At 40.9% G+C, this 18,520-nt stretch overlaps 1 protein-coding gene across 2 annotated transcripts; it reads right to left on the bottom strand.

Annotated features, from left to right (window-relative positions):
• Positions 1 to 10,788: 10,788 nt before the first annotated feature.
• On the bottom strand, positions 10,789 to 18,124 carry PROX2 (prospero homeobox 2). Of its 2 annotated transcripts, XM_004682063.2 has the most exons (4): positions 16,789 to 18,124; positions 14,229 to 14,336; positions 13,075 to 13,269; positions 10,789 to 11,604 (listed from the first exon to the last, which is right to left on the bottom strand). In XM_004682063.2, the coding sequence occupies exons 1-4, from the start codon at positions 18,091 to 18,093 to the stop codon at positions 11,419 to 11,421; spliced, it is 1,794 nt and encodes a 597-aa protein (XP_004682120.1). In that variant the 5' UTR covers positions 18,094 to 18,124; the 3' UTR covers positions 10,789 to 11,418. The 2 variants fall into 2 exon arrangements, with proteins under 2 accessions (XP_004682120.1, XP_012580182.1); XM_012724728.1 differs by lacking the exon at positions 14,229 to 14,336 and having other exon boundaries at positions 17,356 to 18,124.
• Between the last annotated feature and the right edge of the window lie 396 nt (positions 18,125 to 18,520).

Raw genomic sequence — 18,520 nt, 5'->3', positions numbered from 1 at the left:
ACATATTCTGCAAATTCACTGTCTTATGTGTATGTATGCTACAATGCTTATTTATATACATATAAATACATGTGTATGTATATTTTATATATATGTAGGTAGATACATATTTGATTTTTTCCTTAGTAGTGACAGTTTTTCACTCCATAACATTGTTGCATTTAATACGCATGTAAATTGCCCCGTTGGGCATATTTTCAATTTTTCCAGGAAAAATTTTATTACTGGGCCATAGGGAAAGTTTCTCCTTTCATGTCCTTGTAATTATCTGTACAGTGTTCTAGAGTACTAGCTTAATGTCTGTAGTACCAAAATGAATTCCTTTCTTAGTACTTTAAAATTCAAGGGGGGTTTTTTTGTAGAAAAATTTTATTAGAAAAAAAAAATCAAGTCCATTTAATTTTCTATCCCATGAGCATCCATCCATCTATCCATACAGCTAAATTCCAGTTTTTTAATGCTGCTCACTTTGAATTCTGCCTTTTGAGTCAATTTGGAGTTTATATGGATAAGCAAAATAGGTTCTAAGTAAGAGTCATAGCTCATATCCTTTTAGAATTGATGCTATTTCCATGGTGGGAGAATTAAATTGTTAGTTGAGAAGATAATCTTCCTTAATTCAAGTTATTTTTGTCTGTTCTCTTGGAATTCTGACAACTGATTTTACAGGTGCTATGAAAATATTTTCTCACATCACACATCTTTAATACTACTTTGAATAATCCCGGAAACAGATCTTAATACTCTCTTCCCTTCAAAAAAAGGGTGGGGACATACTTCGATGAAGTCTAGAACTAACTTTGAGAAGATCTACTTAATTGGCTATTAAAACTTTCAGAATATTCTTCATACAGATTACTAATATTTTAAATGAAATGCAGCATCACTACAGGCCCCACGGACAGTAAAAGGCTAACAAAGGAGTACCCATGAAAAACTCTTTGATAACCTGAAAAACTGACTAGAGATGCGCTAACACACAATAAGTAGGCAATTTAAATAGGCCTATATCCTTTAAAGAAATCAGATCAGTACTTGTTAACATACATTAATTAACAGAAAGCACCAGGACCAGATGGGTTCACTGGGAAACCAAACTTTTAAGGGAGAAAGTAAACCAGTGCTCTATGGGTCTCCTCTTAGACATAGGGATCGAAGGAATATTTCCTAGCTTAGACCATGAGACCTGCATTATCATAACCTCAAAACCAAAGATATTACAGTATATCTACAGACTATGGATTTCTCAAAGAACATGAATTCAGAAATCCTCAGCAAAATATTAGCAAGTCAAATAATGTATAAAAATAATTATATACTGCAAAGAAGTGGGATTTATCCCAGGTAATCAAGACTGGTGCAGCTTTAATGCAGTCACATGAACAGACTAAAAGAGAAGTCATATGACCATACCAATAGCTGTAGAAGAAACAGTTGACAAAATCCAGCACCCTTTCATAATAAAAAGAAGACGAAGACCTTCAGTAAATGAGCAATAGAGAAACTTCCTTAATTTGCAGGTATTCCAAAGGATATCTACCAAAAAAAGCCTGCAGCTCATATTTAATCACAGAGATGAGAAACAAGCTTTCCTACAAAGACCAGGAGCAAGACAAGTGTATTGCCTCCCACTACCACTTTTCAGAACTGTTTTGAAAGTCCTAGTGATGCAGTAAGAAAAACAAAGGAAATGAAATTGTATATATTGAAAAGGAAGAAAGTAAAACTTCTTTTATAGCAAAGAGGGTTTTTATGTAGAAAATTTGAAAGACTATAGATTCCTAGTACAAATAAGCAGTTTAGCATATGTGTGTGTGTGTGTGTGTGTGTGTGTCCCAATTGATTGCCTACACACCAGCAATAGAGAAATGGAACTTTAATACCATTTATATTGGCACCAAAAAAAGTATGAAGTCATAAGTCCAACTGGATGGATATATGCAAGATCTGTGTGAAGAAAACTGCAAAACTGATGAAAGAAATCAAAGAGCTAAATAAATGCAGAGATTTCATGTGCATGGATAGGAAGACTTATTATTGTCAAGATGGTAGTTCATCCCAAACTGATTCTAAAGTTTATATAGAGAGACAAAGACCCAGAATAACTAACACACTACTGAAGAAGGAAAAAGAGGAAGAACAACAAAATTGAAAGACTGACACTCTCATTTCAAAATTTACTGTAAAGCTATAATAATCAGGGCACCATGATTCTGGTAAAAGAATAGACAAGTAAATAGAAAAATTGAGAATCCAAAACAGGTTCTCATAAATATGATTAATTGATCTTTGACAAGAAACAAAGCAATACAATGAGCAAAGGTGGTATTTTCAATAAATGGTACTAGAACAATAGGACATTGACATGAAAATAAGTGAACCTCGGCACAGACTTTACACCTTCAAGAAAATTTAACTCAAAATGTATCACAAACCTAAGTGTTAAAACTATAAAAATCCTAAAAGTAAAACGAGAAAACCTAGATGACCTTGGGCTTGAAGATAACTTAGGTCACCAAAGGCACAACTGGAAAGAATGATAAGTTGAACTTCATTCATATTAAAAACTCTTCTTTGAAAGACACTGTCAAGAGAAACAAAAAGGCCTCAGATTGAGAGAAAATATTTGCAAAATACCTACCTGATAAAAGATTATAATATACAAAAAACTCAAAACTCAGTAAGAAAACAATTCAATTTTAAAAAGACCTTGACATCATACCAAAAGAGATACATAGATGAGAAATATGAAAAGATGCTCCACATTATGTTATGGGGACATACAGTTAAGATAACCATTGTACACCTATAAGATTGGCTCAAACCCAGAACACTGACAGCACATGCTGGCAAGTATGTGAAGCAACAGAAACAGGAATTTATTGCTGTTGAGAATGCAGAATGGTACAGTCACTTTGGAAGAGAGTTTGGAAGTTTCCTTTAAAAAGTAAGTATACTACTATCATACAACACAGCAGTCATGCTCTGTGGTATTTACTCTAAAAGACTGAAAACTGGTCACACAATTACCTGCACATGGATGTTTACAGCAACTCTATTCATAATTGCCAAAATTTGGAAACTACCAAGGTGTTCTTCCGTAGGTGAATGAATAAACTGTAACATCCAAACAATGGAATATTATTGAGCACTGAAGAGAACTATCAAGTCATGAAAAGACGTGGAGGAAACAGATACTGTCAGTCTGAAAATGCTACATACTGTATATGAATCCACTACATAACATCCTTTGACAGCAAAATAAGATAATTAGTGGTTTCTGGGGGTTAATAGAAATTTTTAGGCAGTGAAACTTCTAGATGATAGATAATGGTGGACAAATACCATACATGTGTCCAAATCAATGAATTTACACCAAGAGTGAACCCTAAGGAAGACTGTTGGCTTTGGGTGATAACTGACCTATCAATGTGGTTTTAACATATACCGTTCTGCTAGGAGGCACTGACGATGGGGGAAACTGCTGTTTATGAAAATAAGGAATATATTGGAAGTCTGAACCCAAAACTCTAAAATCTAGTCTGCTTTTCAAACACAAAAAGAATATATTTTGAGTATGTTCTGCTTTTCAAATGAACCTTATGCTTTCACTAGGTATGAATCTGAGTCTATCAGGTCCTTTACAAGAGCTGAAAGATAGTCCCAAAGTGTAGTGTCATAAAGAGATATTGACAAGGGAGGCCATAACTGAAAAATTGGTGTAGTTCTAATTGAATAATTGCTTGGATTCTGTAAGTACTAGAACATATGATTATTCTTTGTGTGTGCATGAAATAAGAAAAATACTCCATGTGAGGAATTTTGTTAGAGCACTAGTTATCAACTTTGCATGTAAAAATTCCCTAGGGATTTGTTAAAACTCTCAAAGTGGCCCTCCTGGTGGCACAGTAGGTTGGAGTGCAGTATTGCGAAGCTAGCTGGAGCACTTAGTGCTAGTTAGGTTCCCTGCCTGGAGGGGGACCTGATCCAGGTGGTGAGGCAGACCTCTCCTGGCCCACCCACTGCCCCCCTCAGCAGTGTACTTCATTGATCTGTGAGTGTCTGTTCTGCTCCACACCCAGCTCTCTCCTGTACCTCAGTTCTGTATGCATAAGTAAATAAAATCTTTTTTTTTTTTTTTAAATAAACTCCCAAAGCTCTGGCTATACCACATAGCAATTAAGTCAGAATCTGTAGGTGAGACTCAGGCATTGGTAATTGCTAAAAAATCCACCAGATAATTCCATTGTGCAGCCAAGTTTGAGAACCAGTAAGCTGTAGGAGATTTTAAATTTTATTTATTAAGTTCATTAATCACAATTACCAAAGGGCCTGGTCTGTTCAGAACATTTTTTTTAAGGTTTATTTATGCATTGGAGAATTGCGGTTGTATACTAGAGGTAGAGGGGCTGAGGCCATTCACCAGAGACAGTAGAGTGCAGAGAAGGTAGATCTCCTGAAATACACTGCTGAGGAGAGCAGTGGGCAAGACACAAGAGGTCTGTGGCACCATGTGGGTCAGCTCCCTGGCCCGGGATTGAGCTCATGCTGCAGTGAGCTGGTGATAGCTTCATAGTGCTGAGACTTAACCGCTTGCACCAGCAGGAGGCCCTGTTTATTATTTTGAGGTGTGAAAAATGTTGGGGCTATTGAAGAAAATGTGTTAATAACAAACTCCTAAGTGCAAAATAAAACTCACCTGGAAAGAGTTAATAGAGATTCCAAAGATGCTTAAGAGACAAGGGTCAGGGAAAATCTAGCATATTGGGAGCAAATAAAGCCAAGCCTATTGTGGTAACATTAGAGTTATATATCAAACAAGAAATTGACATTAGTGTATTCCAGTTTATTCAGATTTCAGTGATTTTGTAAGTATGTGTGTGTGTGTGTTATGCAGTTTTATCTTGTATAGCTTCATGTTAACCCCATTACAATCAAGATTCCACTGTTTTGGGGAACTGGTAGGCAATGTGCATGCAATGATTCACTTTGCTTATAGTTTCCTCACCATCTTGATGTTAGGAACTTTGTATTGTGGGAGATTGCTGCTTTGAGGTGGTAGATTTCATAGCTTTTGTTATAGAAAAGGGTTTCATAAGGAAAAACTGCTACAGGATTTGGAAATGACAGTACAAGAATTTATGAGCACAAAGATTGTGAGAAATAACACCGAAAGCCTTGGCCAAAGAGAGGCTGCTTCAGCAAATTGGTATGTTCATCATTAAAGGTGCATTGTCCAATAATTTTGTAATGATCATTTTATATGAAGCAAGTGAGAAGATAAGTATATATAAAATTCTGTTACTGATTTTGTTCTGTAGGGTGGGAGTAGGGAGTAAACCCACTAATTCTGCACAACTGCAATGAACTGAGTGCTAGGAAGATCTTTTATGCCAAGCTTTCAGACACTTGAGACTTGGTCAATTAACTGTGCTAATTTCAAGTTTGTGAAGCAATGAGAAGACAGTCAACCTTCTGGAGAAATAATAAGTGTTTGACATAGGCATGCTTGTGCAATAAAGAAATGGAAACATCATTTAGCAGTATGTTCGAAGTACTGTCAGCATACCACACTCTTACTCATTTTTTGGGTGATTAGTATCTCCAGACCTTAGGGATAACATAATTCTATCTACTTTTCATGTGGCAATAAAGATGTTAATGATCTTTGTACCTAAGTATATCAGAACTAAGGTCTTCAGGAATATAAATCTGGTAGTACCAAATTTCTCTTCCCTGGGTTTGTTGATAAATCTGCAATCTAGTAGAACTGTATGTGTGTTTTGTTCTGATTGGTTCAGAGGCAGTAAGCTCAGCCCTGATGAAGTAATGGGATATGTGATGAGAAAATTAAATGTTTAAACTTGAGTTAAGCAATCTTGAACAAAAGTGCTTTGGAGTATTTGTAAGAGTACATTCTGCCAGATATAATTGTAGTTTTCTTAGGAATTTAATGTATAATGAGAATTCAGCAAAACATGAAATTGATAAATCCCACTGTCTTACATAACTTGATTTGAAAAAGTCCACTCAGAAATGGAGTGGCTAAAATATATTTGGCCTTGAATATGCTAGGAAGGATAATATGACTATTAATAGGCCAGATTATTTTCAATTAAAAGAATAAGCTAATCTTCATGAAAATGTAGTCCTGAGCATAGATTTTAAATGTTATAAGAGAAAAAAACACAGGTCATAAACGTTAGGAGAGAGAACATTGTTGCCTAAGGGTTGTGTTAGTATATGCTCACCCCAACACCCACCCAGTCAAGACAGTGAACCAGCCTCTTTTAACAAGTGAAACAACTTGGGAAAATGTTTTGAATAACTCTATACATGTTAATCAAGAAAATATTCAAAACTTGTCTACTCAGTAGACATTAGTACACCCCTAAAAAGCAGTTCTTAAAGATGGCAAGTTGAAAATTTTAGAAATACATTATTCATAAAACATAATTAAGAGGATGACAGAAATGTAATAGATTGGCCCATAAAGACAAAGCAGATCACTCAGCAACCAGCTACCAAATAGCAATAATAGTTAAGGGATATACCAAGTACACACATGAATGAAGAGTAAGTGAGGACACAAATAGGGAGTTTATAGCACAAGGCTGTTTTGTACCTGGGCTTTCTGTACCTCAAAAAAATGTATTTATTTAAAGCTAAGTTTTGTGTTGTCATCACAGGTATTAGTGCATGTAACTGCATGGGTATAGTAAAAGCAAAATTCAGAATGCTTTATATTAATAGTGACACAGCACCATTCTTAAGCTAAGTACTAATTACACTAACATAGTCCAAAGTTGTGACTTTGCTAACAATTTATGACTGCTGAATAATAGAGTGGACATTTACTATGCATGTATTATACACTAAAAGTTTTCTGTGAGTTTCACATGCATTATTTTACCCAAATCTTAGAACAGTGCTACAAGACAGGTAGGTACTATTTTATTACAGATGGGAAAGCTGAGGTCAAGAGAGTAAATAACTTGCAGAGATTCACAATTGGTAGTTGCTTGGGCCGGGATGAAACCTTGTGCCAGAGCTCACACCCCTCACCACAGTCCTCTTCTTAGGGAATGTGTTGGTGAGGGGGAAAACAGGTCAGATAACAGGGTAAATTGGGGGGAAGGTAAGAAGAGACACATTTTTGCCTTAGGCAAGAATTTCTAGAACAGAAGCAGTTATCAGATAGGAATCTGAGCCGCAACAAAATTAGTAAATATGGGAAGCAGAAGGGGTTTCTAATGAAAACTAGGATCTGATGTTTAAGTGGACTGTGTAGAGAGGTTTTGGAGATGGCAAAACAAGAATGTGTGAGCATGAAAAGATAAGCTCATGAGAAACAAAATAACCCCAAGCAAATTTGGTGAAAGGAAAAGCAGACTCAACTGAATAGAAGGACCAGTAAAATTTGGGAACTTTAGGATCATATTCCTTGACTTTTCGTTGTCTGGATATGCTCTGAATGACAACATTGCTTCCTTCTGGAGGCTGGTGTCTGGGGTTCAGGTTTTTTGCTTTTTTTTTTTTTTAACCTTTTTTTTTTTTTTAAATATTGATGTGGAAACTTTTTTTTTTTTTTAAAGATTTATTTATTTGTACATACAGAACTGGGGTACAGGCCAGAGATGTGGAGAGTGAGAGGATTCACCAGAGACAGAGTGGGGTACAGAACAGGCAGCACTGCTGAGGGGAGCAGTGGGCGGGCCAGGAGAGGTCTGCCACGCCATGTGGTCACCTCCGGGGCAGGCGGGAATCGCACTCATGCGGAAGTGGCCTTAGTCTCTCAGTGCTGTGCTTTAACCCGCTGCGCCACCAGGGAGGGCCTTTTTTAACCTTTTTTAAGAGCTATTTTTACATACAGAACTGGGGTACAATCCCAAGGTGCAGCACATAGGATTCACCAGAGACAAAGTGGGGTGCAGAACAGGCAGACTGACAAAGTACACTGCTGAGGGGAGCAGTGGGTGAGACAGGAGGTCTGTGCCATGTGGGCCACCACCTTGACCGGGGATCGAATTTATGCTGAAGCTGCTGTGGCTAGCTTAGCAGTGATGTGCCTTAACCCATTGAGGCATCAGGGAAGGGCCTTGTCTGGGGTTTCATATTTTTGTTTTTAATATGACAGCATTCAACTACTGGGTATTTGCACTAATTAGTTTTCTTAATTGGAAAGAGGTGCTTATTTGTCTTTAGGAGTGGTCTATCCCTGAAAAATACTCTTTCCATGAATTATCTTTGTCCATAGGTGAGCATTTAGTACATATTTTTAAGTGTTAAGTACCATGTTTTCAAGTACTCAGAACTCATTCTTTACAGTATGTGTTCTATGTTTAAATTTGAACAGGAATATGGCTTTTCATGAGTACTATTTATACCATATTGTTGCAGGCTTATCCTTACCACCTCCCAAACATCCAGCTTTGAGGAATAATTGTTAAGAATTGTGGAGCAATTTTTAAAATTCAAATGTATGTCATTTTATCATCATGATAGTATAACTTATTTTAACTAATGTATTTATCTCTTTCCCACCTATCATTCTATTTCGTTATCTTTTCTGATTTTCTCAATCCTGAGAAAAGGATCTTATACTATGGGAAAGTATACAAATGTCTAATAGAGTTCATGTAAAAATACCGGAAGATTTTTTTAAATTTCTATTTTGTTTTGAAGGCATGAATCAGCAAACTCACTTAGAAAGCAAAGGGGAAAAACCATAAAGAAAAGACCTAGAAATGAAAAGATAAATAGAAATAATAAAAACTACAATGTATAGGACTTCAACAAACTGGTTACCAAAATTTTTGCTAGTTTTGTAAGTATTTTAAAAAGGCATGTGTAAAATTATGAAGTCTTATTCTAAGTTTTTTTTTTTCCTTGAGGACTCTATATTCTATCATTGAAAACAAAGATATTTTTGAAAAGTGGAGCTTTGGAGCTCTAAGTCACTTGGTGGAGGGGCTGAGATGTGAAGCTCAGAGTGCTGTGGCAACTCTACTTGCCACTTATGCTTTGCCCTTTCTCTGATGGAAAGGGAGTGGCTCAGGCATGCTCTATACTCATGGGACCTCTTCAGTGTATAAATCCAGTTTGGAACTGTGCATACTAAATAAAACCAAATTTGAAGTAAAGGATCCTAGTAAGCATGAAATGCTAATTAAGTGTGTTTAATCAATTACTAGGTATTAATAACCATCATTGTAGGCCATAGTCCTGGCCTTACTGTCTACCATTAAAGGACTAGGCAGGAATTGACATCGCCCACATGTATCTGTGTGGAAAGAGTGGCCAGACCTTTAGCAATGTTATGACTGCTAGAAAAACAATGACCAGCTCAGCATACACTCAAAATGTTTTCCCAAAAACACTTGGTAGAGACACTTGGTAGAAACTGAAAAATACAATGAAATAGAATTCTTAGGTTGGCGCAGCATATATATTTATACATTCTTCTGTATTTAGCTCAGTAGTTCAAGATCACTTCCTGGAACGGCTGCAGGACACAAATGGCTTCAATTTGAGCTTGTACAGTTCATCCAGTTGGTCCCTGGGACAAAGTTCACTGCCCTGGGGGTGGCTTGGCTCAGTCTTTAAAACACATACTAATGAATTTCAGGCTTGGGACAGGAAAAGGCTGCTCCATACTGGATAATCACGTGAACTGGGAATTATTTCCCATGGATGTCTTAAATAGCTGTGTGATGTCACTCTGGATAGTGGGCTCCTATGCTGTTTCCAGCCACAGATGACTGAGTACCCTTGCTCAGGGCACTCAGTGCTCGCCTCCTTCTAAAACATAGATTTGACATATTTCTTCATTTTCATGAAGGGAACATGGTGGGAGGGAAGAAGGTAAAGACCATCTGAGTACAACTGGATGTGTTGAAGGACACTTAAAACATTTGAAGACAACCTAAAAAGATTAATTTGGGCTGAGTATATTTTCTTTTCCCTTTTGGCTATTTGAAATAAGAAAATTCAAAAGAAAGTTGTGTTTCATTCCTTTCTTTGTTGCTCCACTCCATCTAGCCATCACTGAGGAAGTTTATCTCCCTGATGTACCCACCCAAAAAGGAAGTGAAGTAGTTGAATATGGAAACTCATTTTATGTATCAATAGATGGGGGAAACTAAGCTAATGAAGTCATACTTGCCCCTTAATCTGAGTGGTCACACACTGTATGACACCCGCCCCCAACCTGCACACCTGTGGCATTAGTGCGCCAAAGACTTGTGACCAGCCTAGAAGACAGCAGTAATGCTCTGTGTTCAGAGTGAGTCATAGTTTGTGTTGGGCCAGTAGAGGAGTGGGAGAATTTCCATTGTGGTGTATATGATGCTGTGTTTGTCCCAGGTATGCCACTTATCACCTGTGAAGCTATGTGCCTCCTGCATGGATCTCAGTTGCCTCCTGCCTAGTTTAAGTAGGGTGGATCAGATGATCTCCTAGGCCCTTTCTAGGTTTCACCATCTGGTGCTCAGTTTCTTCTGCATATGAGGTTGTGGCATCAATTGCATTGGTCAACTAGAGACAATTTGGGTTGTCCATTAATAAATTCTTCTATCAGACAAAAATGAATGAATAGCAACACCCAAATCCATGAGAGAGTTTGTGTTGAGTGCTGGCAGTGGAAATCTTGGGAGATGAAGTGCTAGGCAGAGGTTGTCAGCTAAGTGTGTCCCATCAGTGCTCACTGGAGATGGAAATCCTGAGAGGTGTGGGATGATCCAGCACAGGCGCTGACAGTCTGGGGTTGCTTCACATTCCTGACCATCTCTAACCCAGATGCCCAAGCCTCACAACCTTTCGTGAGCTACCTTGCAGTTGTAAAATTTTTCTTTGGCTGTTCTTTAAATGAAGATAATACTTTTCAGGGTTAAGAGCTTGAAGATAATAAAAGTGTCTAGCAAATAGAATGAAAAAAATAGTAACTAAAAACAGCAATTCATAAAAACCCCAAATAAAATAACCTTATCTGAAAGTCAATGAGGGGAAAAAAATAAACCCTAATATTCAGTAGTGACATTTTATAGAGTGCTTTAGGATACAGTCTTTTCATCCTTAAATAATGCAGAATACTGCTGAGTTCCCGGGGGCAGAATACCTGGAAATAGTGTAGATTTGCGTCTTCTAGTACCAAACTGTTGTGGCCTTTTTATAACATGCTACTAACATACCGGTACATTTGGTTAGTAGATTTAGTAGTTAAGGTTAGACCTTTAGAGGTTCTAGGAAAGGAAGGAAATGAGCAGAATTGATTATAATACCTATTTAGGGTTGTAGGAGATGGGGGTGGAGGGGCTCTTCATGCCCTTTTTATATGAGTATATCTTTACCAACTGCCAGTCAGTAAAGCCTGATTTTTTTTTTTTTCTTAAGTGATATAGCTCCTCCGTTTGTGGATCCTTAATTCTGAAACAGCTCCTGGGGATAGCTGGAAGATTTAAATATCTCTGGGATGACACTGTCCAGTTTTGAAATAATTTTATAAATGGGTTTCTTCCAGGAAGGATCTGAGTCTTTCCCTGTGGAGACCGCTCTGAAGAACTCCTGTAATGTCAAGCTGGCAATTTCCAAGAAGCATTCAGGGACCTGCATAACCAAAGAGACCCACAAGAAAGAAAAGACGTGAGGCTGTGGAGTTCGTGTGCTGTAGAGACCTCACTGCCTGCTGCTGCCTGTTCCTTGGGTGGGCCAATAAGAGCATCCCTGCTCCTACTGACTCCTAAGAGTCCCCTGCTCCCTCGTCAAACAAAAATTTTGTAATAATAGTACCAATGGAGAAATGGGAGAAATTTAAGGACACTCCTATTGTAGGAGCTGATTCTCTAATGGATAATGTTTTTAGTAAGTAAGTGGGAAATTCAGACTCTGATGGAAATTTATGACAAAAAAAAAAGGTTCTTGATGTTCTTTTGCTTAGTGCTTGATGTGAAAGGAGTGCCCCCAAGCTTACTATTGCTGTGTCTCACCCCACTATTTTTGGGGTTGGAGCTAAAGCCACTTGGAATCATCCCTACTTCCTAAGCCAGCCATGAGGTTGACAGGGAGTCAGAAATATGTTCCAGGACCTCATCCAGACTGACACATTGTGTTGGGACATCCCCCAGATCCTCCAGACCCAGCCTGGCCAGGGCATGCTACCACTGTGTGCCAAATGATCACCTCCTATGGCAAAATGCTGTACTGCTCCTCCCTGGAACCTCAGAAAAGACTCATGATCCATTTTACCTCCCAGTAAACATTCCAAGCATTCTGATGGAGCATCTGAGCAGTGGATGCCAGCAGTTCTTTCCTTTCTTGGAGGTGCAAAAAGCCCCTTTTTATGATCACAATCAAATGATAAAGGCAAGAAGAGGAAAGTATAGTCGATGACCAGACAGACCTGGCACTTATAGAGCTAGATGCCTGCCCAAAAAACTGGCAGCCATGCATGAAGAATTGTGTGTTTTCCCCAAGCACTTGCTCACCCATCACTAATGCTTTACCTCTTAGGTGCCACCAGTGTGCCTTCCTCATGGACAGAGATCCTCATGGATGGAAACACCTGAATATTGTTTACTCATTGTTTCCAGAAAGGATTTTAAGTGACTCACCATGGAAAAGCCCAAAAAATTATTCCAGTGAAAATAAAAAGCCAAAAAAAGTGTTCCAGTGAGAATAAAGAACTGTGATAAAATGAACAGAAAATGTTGTAAAGAGAATGTAGTCCAGGTGCTACAGCAGGGCCTAGCATTTATTCCTGGGCCTCCTAGTGCAAAAGCAAAAAGGTTATTAAGTGAAGTAACTTGAACACTAAAGAGTATTAAGCCTGAAAATATCATAGCATTTGCAGACTCTGCTTAAGTTTCAGAATGAAGACTGGGTGGGTATCTGTTTGCAGCGTCCAGGTACCCATTGCCTGAGAAGATCTGGAGACTGATCTTTACAGAATAACAGAGAGATTGCCCCCAGGTAGCCCTGGCTCTCAGTGTTGTAAAGACACAGAGGGGCAACTGTTCTAAAACGGATCAAAAAGGGCTGGTACTCAGAGGACTTCAGGGGACCAAGTTCATTTCTTACCTCAAAGTCATTTCCCTTGTTATAATGCATATTGAGAGCTCGAAACAGTTCTGAGTTACGGAGAACCACCAGCGTTTTGGGATTTGTGACACCATCTGAAATTGCTTGCCGGGCATATTTCTCCATTTGGATGTAATAAAATTCACGAAAGTTGCTGAACCACTTGATCATCTGGGAGGTAATGCAGCGATTGAACTGTACAAACAACGGAGTCCATCAAGTCATGTTTGCCTTAAGGTGCTCAGAGACAGAATTATCAGTTCTGGTTCAACAAAGAGGTTAATAAGAATGTTTCCACCAACTTTAAAAGAAGCCACAGCTACTATATGCAGAAAAATTTGAATTGTTACAATGTCCTATAGAAAATAATGCTATACTAGGTTTTAAAAGATTTTTCACCCATGAAAACCTTTTCACAGTGTGTATAAGTGTGACTTTGTAGTGGGCTAAGGGTCAAGTCCGACTTAGCACACAGGTGGATTGCATGGCAGCTCCTGTCAGATAAAAAGCCAAGGGAGGGTGTGGGTGAGGGTGTAGATCAGGGAATTGCAAAATGAATAGAAATCAGAGCTTGATGCAGGCATCAACCAAGCAACAGTATGAGGAAAAGATCTGACCAAAAAAAAAGCAAAGAAATGATAATGATACAAAGTATTCAGAGCCCTACCCAACACCAAAAATCATTATAGAATCAGGCCTGGTCTGGTTCTAACCATCAGAGTTGATTTTCCTCACCAGACATGATCTGTATGCACCTTCACTCAATTTTGAAACAGCAGTTTGAATGTAAATTTGATACCTCCAACTATTAATATTCTTTCTTTTCATAGGGCCTCTAACAAAGACAGAAACAACCAAAATGCCATTTATGAGGTTTTTTCTCTCCCCCTTCCATCCTTTCCCACATGTTAGATTTAGATAGATTTTAGATAGATGTTAGATGTTAGATTTATGTTCAAAAACTAAAAATTCAGATACCTAAGCTTCCTAGCCCAAAGTTATTCATGACTAGGGCAGAGGCCCAGCCCAGAACTGGACACTGTACTGATTCCATCCACAACTTGAAAGGGATCTAAAGTACACAAACGAGGCCTCAATGGCTCAAGCCCACATGGGAGTTTTGCAGAAATTGACACTGAGTTGAATGACTTTACCTGAACATCAGGGAAATAGGTCTTCAGGAGATTGGAGCTGGGGTAGCGTGTGAAAAAAAACATTAGTTTGGCCTTCTTCAAGTGACCAGGATTTAGGGCCTCCTGGATTTGTCCTGGAGTCAAGGAAAATGCACACCGGTTTATCAGATTTATCAGATTATCCAAGTAGAGAGTTTCCCTGTTTCTTCTGCTTTCTCTTTCTGTATTTTTCTGGTTGAATGGAGTGTGTGTTTCATTTTTTTTCTGTCTCTGGCAAGTCATAAGATAACTCTTTTCTTTCCAGATGGTGAAAACCATAAATGTTCTGTAAAGTCGTAATTTAAAAAAGCACTGGATTGCAAAAATTGTATGACACACATGATATTAAGTAATGTGTGGTGGTGGTTTAAATAGGAAAGGAAGAGATAAACCTTTTCAGAAACGCAAGTAGAGATTTACTTCTCTCTGCTGCAGTTTCCTCATCTGTAAAATGAGAGTTGATGGCATGGTCTGTCCTGGCCCTCAGGATTGCCTTTATGGTGTTTAGGCCAAAGGTGTCTGCAGCCGGCTGGACGCTCCAGCTCTGCTTTGGCTCCAGCAGCTGCTTGGACCTCAGGCTGCATCTGCTCTCCATCTACCTGGCAGAACTTTCCCTCATCCTTCCTTCTCAGCTCAGACATGCTCCCTCTGTGAATCTTTTCCTTAAGAACGAGGCCTCCCTAAACCTAGGCGAGCCACTCTTTGTACAACTCTCTGTTATAGCTGTGACTTTATTGTAATTTTTGTCTCCCCACCCAGACTGTGAGTTCCCTGAATGCAAAAACCTTCCTTATCTTTTCATCTTTTGTTCCACATGCCTAGCCCAATGCTAAGAACATACTAGGTGCCCAATAAATGTCGGATGAAGGAATGAATGAGTGGTTAAATGGTCAATCTTAATCCATATACAAATAAGAAAATTGTATTTCAACCCATTTCCCCTTACTCTGTATAGATTACTTCCCCTTTAATAAGGGTAGGGCCCGTGGAAGTATTGGTACCAGTATTGGAGGGAAATAGATTCTTATACATGAACACTGATCCCTGTGTTCTCAGGGATGATCCAGGGCTGGGTGAGAAGCATTACACACTGTAATCTTGGGTGGGGTCTCAGGTCTGAGAGCTTGAGGACAATGAAGCTCTCTGCTCACTCCACAGGGCAGTACCACACACACAGTAGGTGCCTGAAATATCAGCCTTCTCCTGAGAGAAGTAAGAGAGTGAATCTTGGGGACTGAATTTTGGTGGATCTTCCACAATGCCTTGTCTTGAATGGGTTTTCTTAATTAGTAGTCTCTTGGCAAAGGTCAGACAGGTAGCCTTTCTCACACAGAAAGCCTGTCTATACTGATAACTGTATGTCTCCAAGAAGTTTCCTTACTGCCTACAGAAGCAGCGGTGGCCGGTGAGGTGCTGTTAGTGCTGACTGCCTAACCACCTAGCAACTCCCCGGCTTTGGGGTGAGTGCCAACATCTGTGACCAGAAGGTGGCGCTCACAGCAAGGACACAAACTGGCCCCAGTGTGGCAGTGAGCAGGCTCCACTCGTCCAGCTGGCCTGTAACTACAGCTTGCTGGAAGAGGACACAACTCTTCACACGTAGATATGAGACTCCACTGATACCCTGAGCTCTGGATACAAGGCTGCCCTTGAGAAGTAGAAGTGTGGGCCCAGTACCCCCAAAATGCAGCACTTAAAGTATATTCTTGGGAACTTTAGTCCTACAAGATGCTTGCTGATTGATAGAGGGTTATTTGGTCATTAGTTTGAAGTGTGCTCAGAGCACACCGTAGAGGTTGCATGTTTTAGAGCTTCACATCAGGCTTCAGCATACTGAGAAGTCCTGCAGTAAAGCAACTCCCCCAGCAACTTCCTTCTGAGGTCTGCCTAAGGTTGCAAAGATGCTGCGATCAGATCCAGATCCCTGCAGACCAGCCCGAGGCCTTCAGCCTTCCCCAAGGGGACTTCTCCTCACCCATTATAAGCCCCCATGTTCTTGTCCTCTCAGCTACACCTTCCTCTACCATTAGGGTTTGGTCTCTGTGGAAAACTTCCCCCATCTACCCCAGAATTTCTGGTCTCTCATAGCTTCCTCATGAATTAGACAGTGCTTGCTTTTTACCAGGACAGCCAAGAGGGTGGGGGAGTCTGATATTTGATAATACCCTTGACCCTCTCTGCCAACGTGTATGGGGAACTGATAACCAAATTATGGGGTTCTTCCTTCCCTGGGGGACTTAATATACTTTGGAAGCCCATCTTTGTTCAAAAGCAAGCTGATCTAAAGGAATAGACAGTAGTGGGAGAATCTGATGCATTACAGAAGAACCATCACATCCTTAAATCCTGGAATGTGGTTACTATTCTCTCAGGAACAACTGTGAGCCCCAGGAAAGGAAGGTCCAGAAGCAAGATGAAGACCATCAGGACAATAGCTATTCCCTGTACCAGGTAAGTTACCTGTGCCCAACCTCTACCCCCATCTTCCAGAATTCCTATTTCTCTGGGCTGTGACTCAGAACTACAATTCCATAAAGGATATGTGGACAGAAGAAAAAGGCAGTACATCAGTGACCCCCTGCCGGTCACCCCGTTCCATCTTCACAGAGGGAAGAAGGGGCCGTCTCTCTAGACGGGAACAAGTGAAGGGCAAGGGGCACTGCTGCTGGTTCAAAACTGAGGGCCGCAGCTTGACAGCTCCCCGAAGTCGAAGGGCTGGGTCTGAGCAGGAGTGGCCTTGGGAAGATGAGTCCTGGGGAAGACTGCTGTTCCAGTGGCCGCTAGGCCCATGACCCAGGAGCTGGCTAAGCTGATTTTCCTGGATGTGGGAAGGCATAGTCAAGGGATAGTTTGCTGGGGGACCCTGATAGGATTTGGGGGTCACTCCCGAAGAGATCAGGTGCCTAGGAGACTCCAGAGATGTGGCCAGTGAGAAGTTTCCCAGTGGACCCCCAGCCTGGGACTGGGCGCTCCTGGGAAAAGTGGCTGAAGGAAGTGGATCTTCAAGGCCACCTCCCTTGGGAGGTGAGGGCACACTTCTACCCTCTGAAACCAGCCCCTGGGAGCTTCTGCCCAGGTGAGCCAGGTGGCCTGGTGGACCCAGTAGTACCTTTTGTAATACTGAGTCTACAGCCTGGGACATTGCCCCAGTCAGCTCTGTCCTCAGAATGTCCAGCAAAGCCCGTGTTTCAGAAGGAAGGAAACTGGGCCCCTCAGACCGGTGTTCTGCCTCCAATACTACGTGTTCCCCTGACCTGGGGAAGTTCCCCCTTGAACGCTGAGGGTCATCACTGTCCATAACCCAGGGCCTAGACCCACAGCCGTTCCTTTGCTTTATATTGAGTGGCCGCTTCCCCTTCTCAGGCCCTCCCAGGCCTTGAGTTGCGTCCCTGGGCTCAGCAGCCTGCAGGATGTGCTCTTGCAGATGTCTTAGCTGTTGCTTTAGGAGATGAAGCTGTTCTCTCACCCGAAAGCTCCCCTTCCTGCTGCTCTGGTCCCCAGCAGGAACGGGCTGCAGGCGGCCTTGCTGCATGGGAAGGCTCTGCTTCCTCTTCCGCTCTGGGGCCTTCTCTGGGCAGTAGGGGCTGTCCCTGACTCGGGCGTTGCCTGGCACCAGAAGGTTAGGGGACAGGCACATGCCTCGGATGATGGTCTCCACTCTGGCCCTCTTTGCCTGGGTGTGCTCATCCCAAAACCAGTCGGGGTCAGTGAGGCTTGAGCTGGGGATCTGGCTCCAGGGAAAGGGGGAGTCTTGGGGTGATGAGCTTCTCTCACTCTCCATGCAGGGTTCTTCCAGATGGGAACAGACTTGGGATGGAGGAGAAAGCAAGCCAGAATCTGGGTCCATCACCTGGCTCCTCGGTCACTTGCTCAGAGGCTATGAGGTTAGTGGAGCTCGTTGGAGCGATTCCTCCTCCTAATGTCCTCAGCTGAAGGTGCTCCCAGAGGGTCTTAAAGGAGTGAAAGCAGCTGCATCTGCAGAGTAAAGATGCAGATTCTGGGAAGTCAGGGCTTATGAACCCCTCAGGCAGACCCTGAAATCAGAGACAGAAGAGTGCATATGACTTTAAGCTCTGCAAACTTCAATGTGCATAAGAATCATGCACATTCTTATAAAAATGCAGGTTTAGGGGATCTTATAAAAATGCATCCTGGATTTAGCAAGTCTGAATGGGGGACACAGTCTCTCACCAACCCCTAGGTGCTGCACTGCTGGCTGCTGGCTGGAGACCACACTTGAATGAGGTTCCCATGAGTGAGCCTTCAGGGAGAAA

This window comes from Condylura cristata, unplaced genomic scaffold, assembly GCF_000260355.1.
Source record: "Condylura cristata isolate star-nosed mole 26May11 unplaced genomic scaffold, ConCri1.0 scaffold00013, whole genome shotgun sequence".
NCBI lineage: Eukaryota > Metazoa > Chordata > Mammalia > Eulipotyphla > Talpidae > Condylura > Condylura cristata.
Note: the sequence above shows the minus strand (reverse complement) of the source record. Positions and strands in the feature narration are given on the sequence as shown.

Excerpts from the sequence above, each read along its gene's own strand:
- PROX2 (XM_004682063.2), bottom strand. The coding sequence starts at position 18,093 with ATGGACCCAGATTCTGGCTTGCTTTCTCCTCCATCCCAAGTCTGTTCC. Across the intron at positions 14,337-16,788 it reads TGCCTTTTTCTTCTGTCCAC|ATCCAGGAGGCCCTAAATCC; the intron begins ATATCCTTTATG and ends ACTCCAGGACAA. Across the intron at positions 13,270-14,228 it reads CCTATTTCCCTGATGTTCAG|TTCAATCGCTGCATTACCTC; the intron begins GTAAAGTCATTC and ends TTGTTTGTACAG.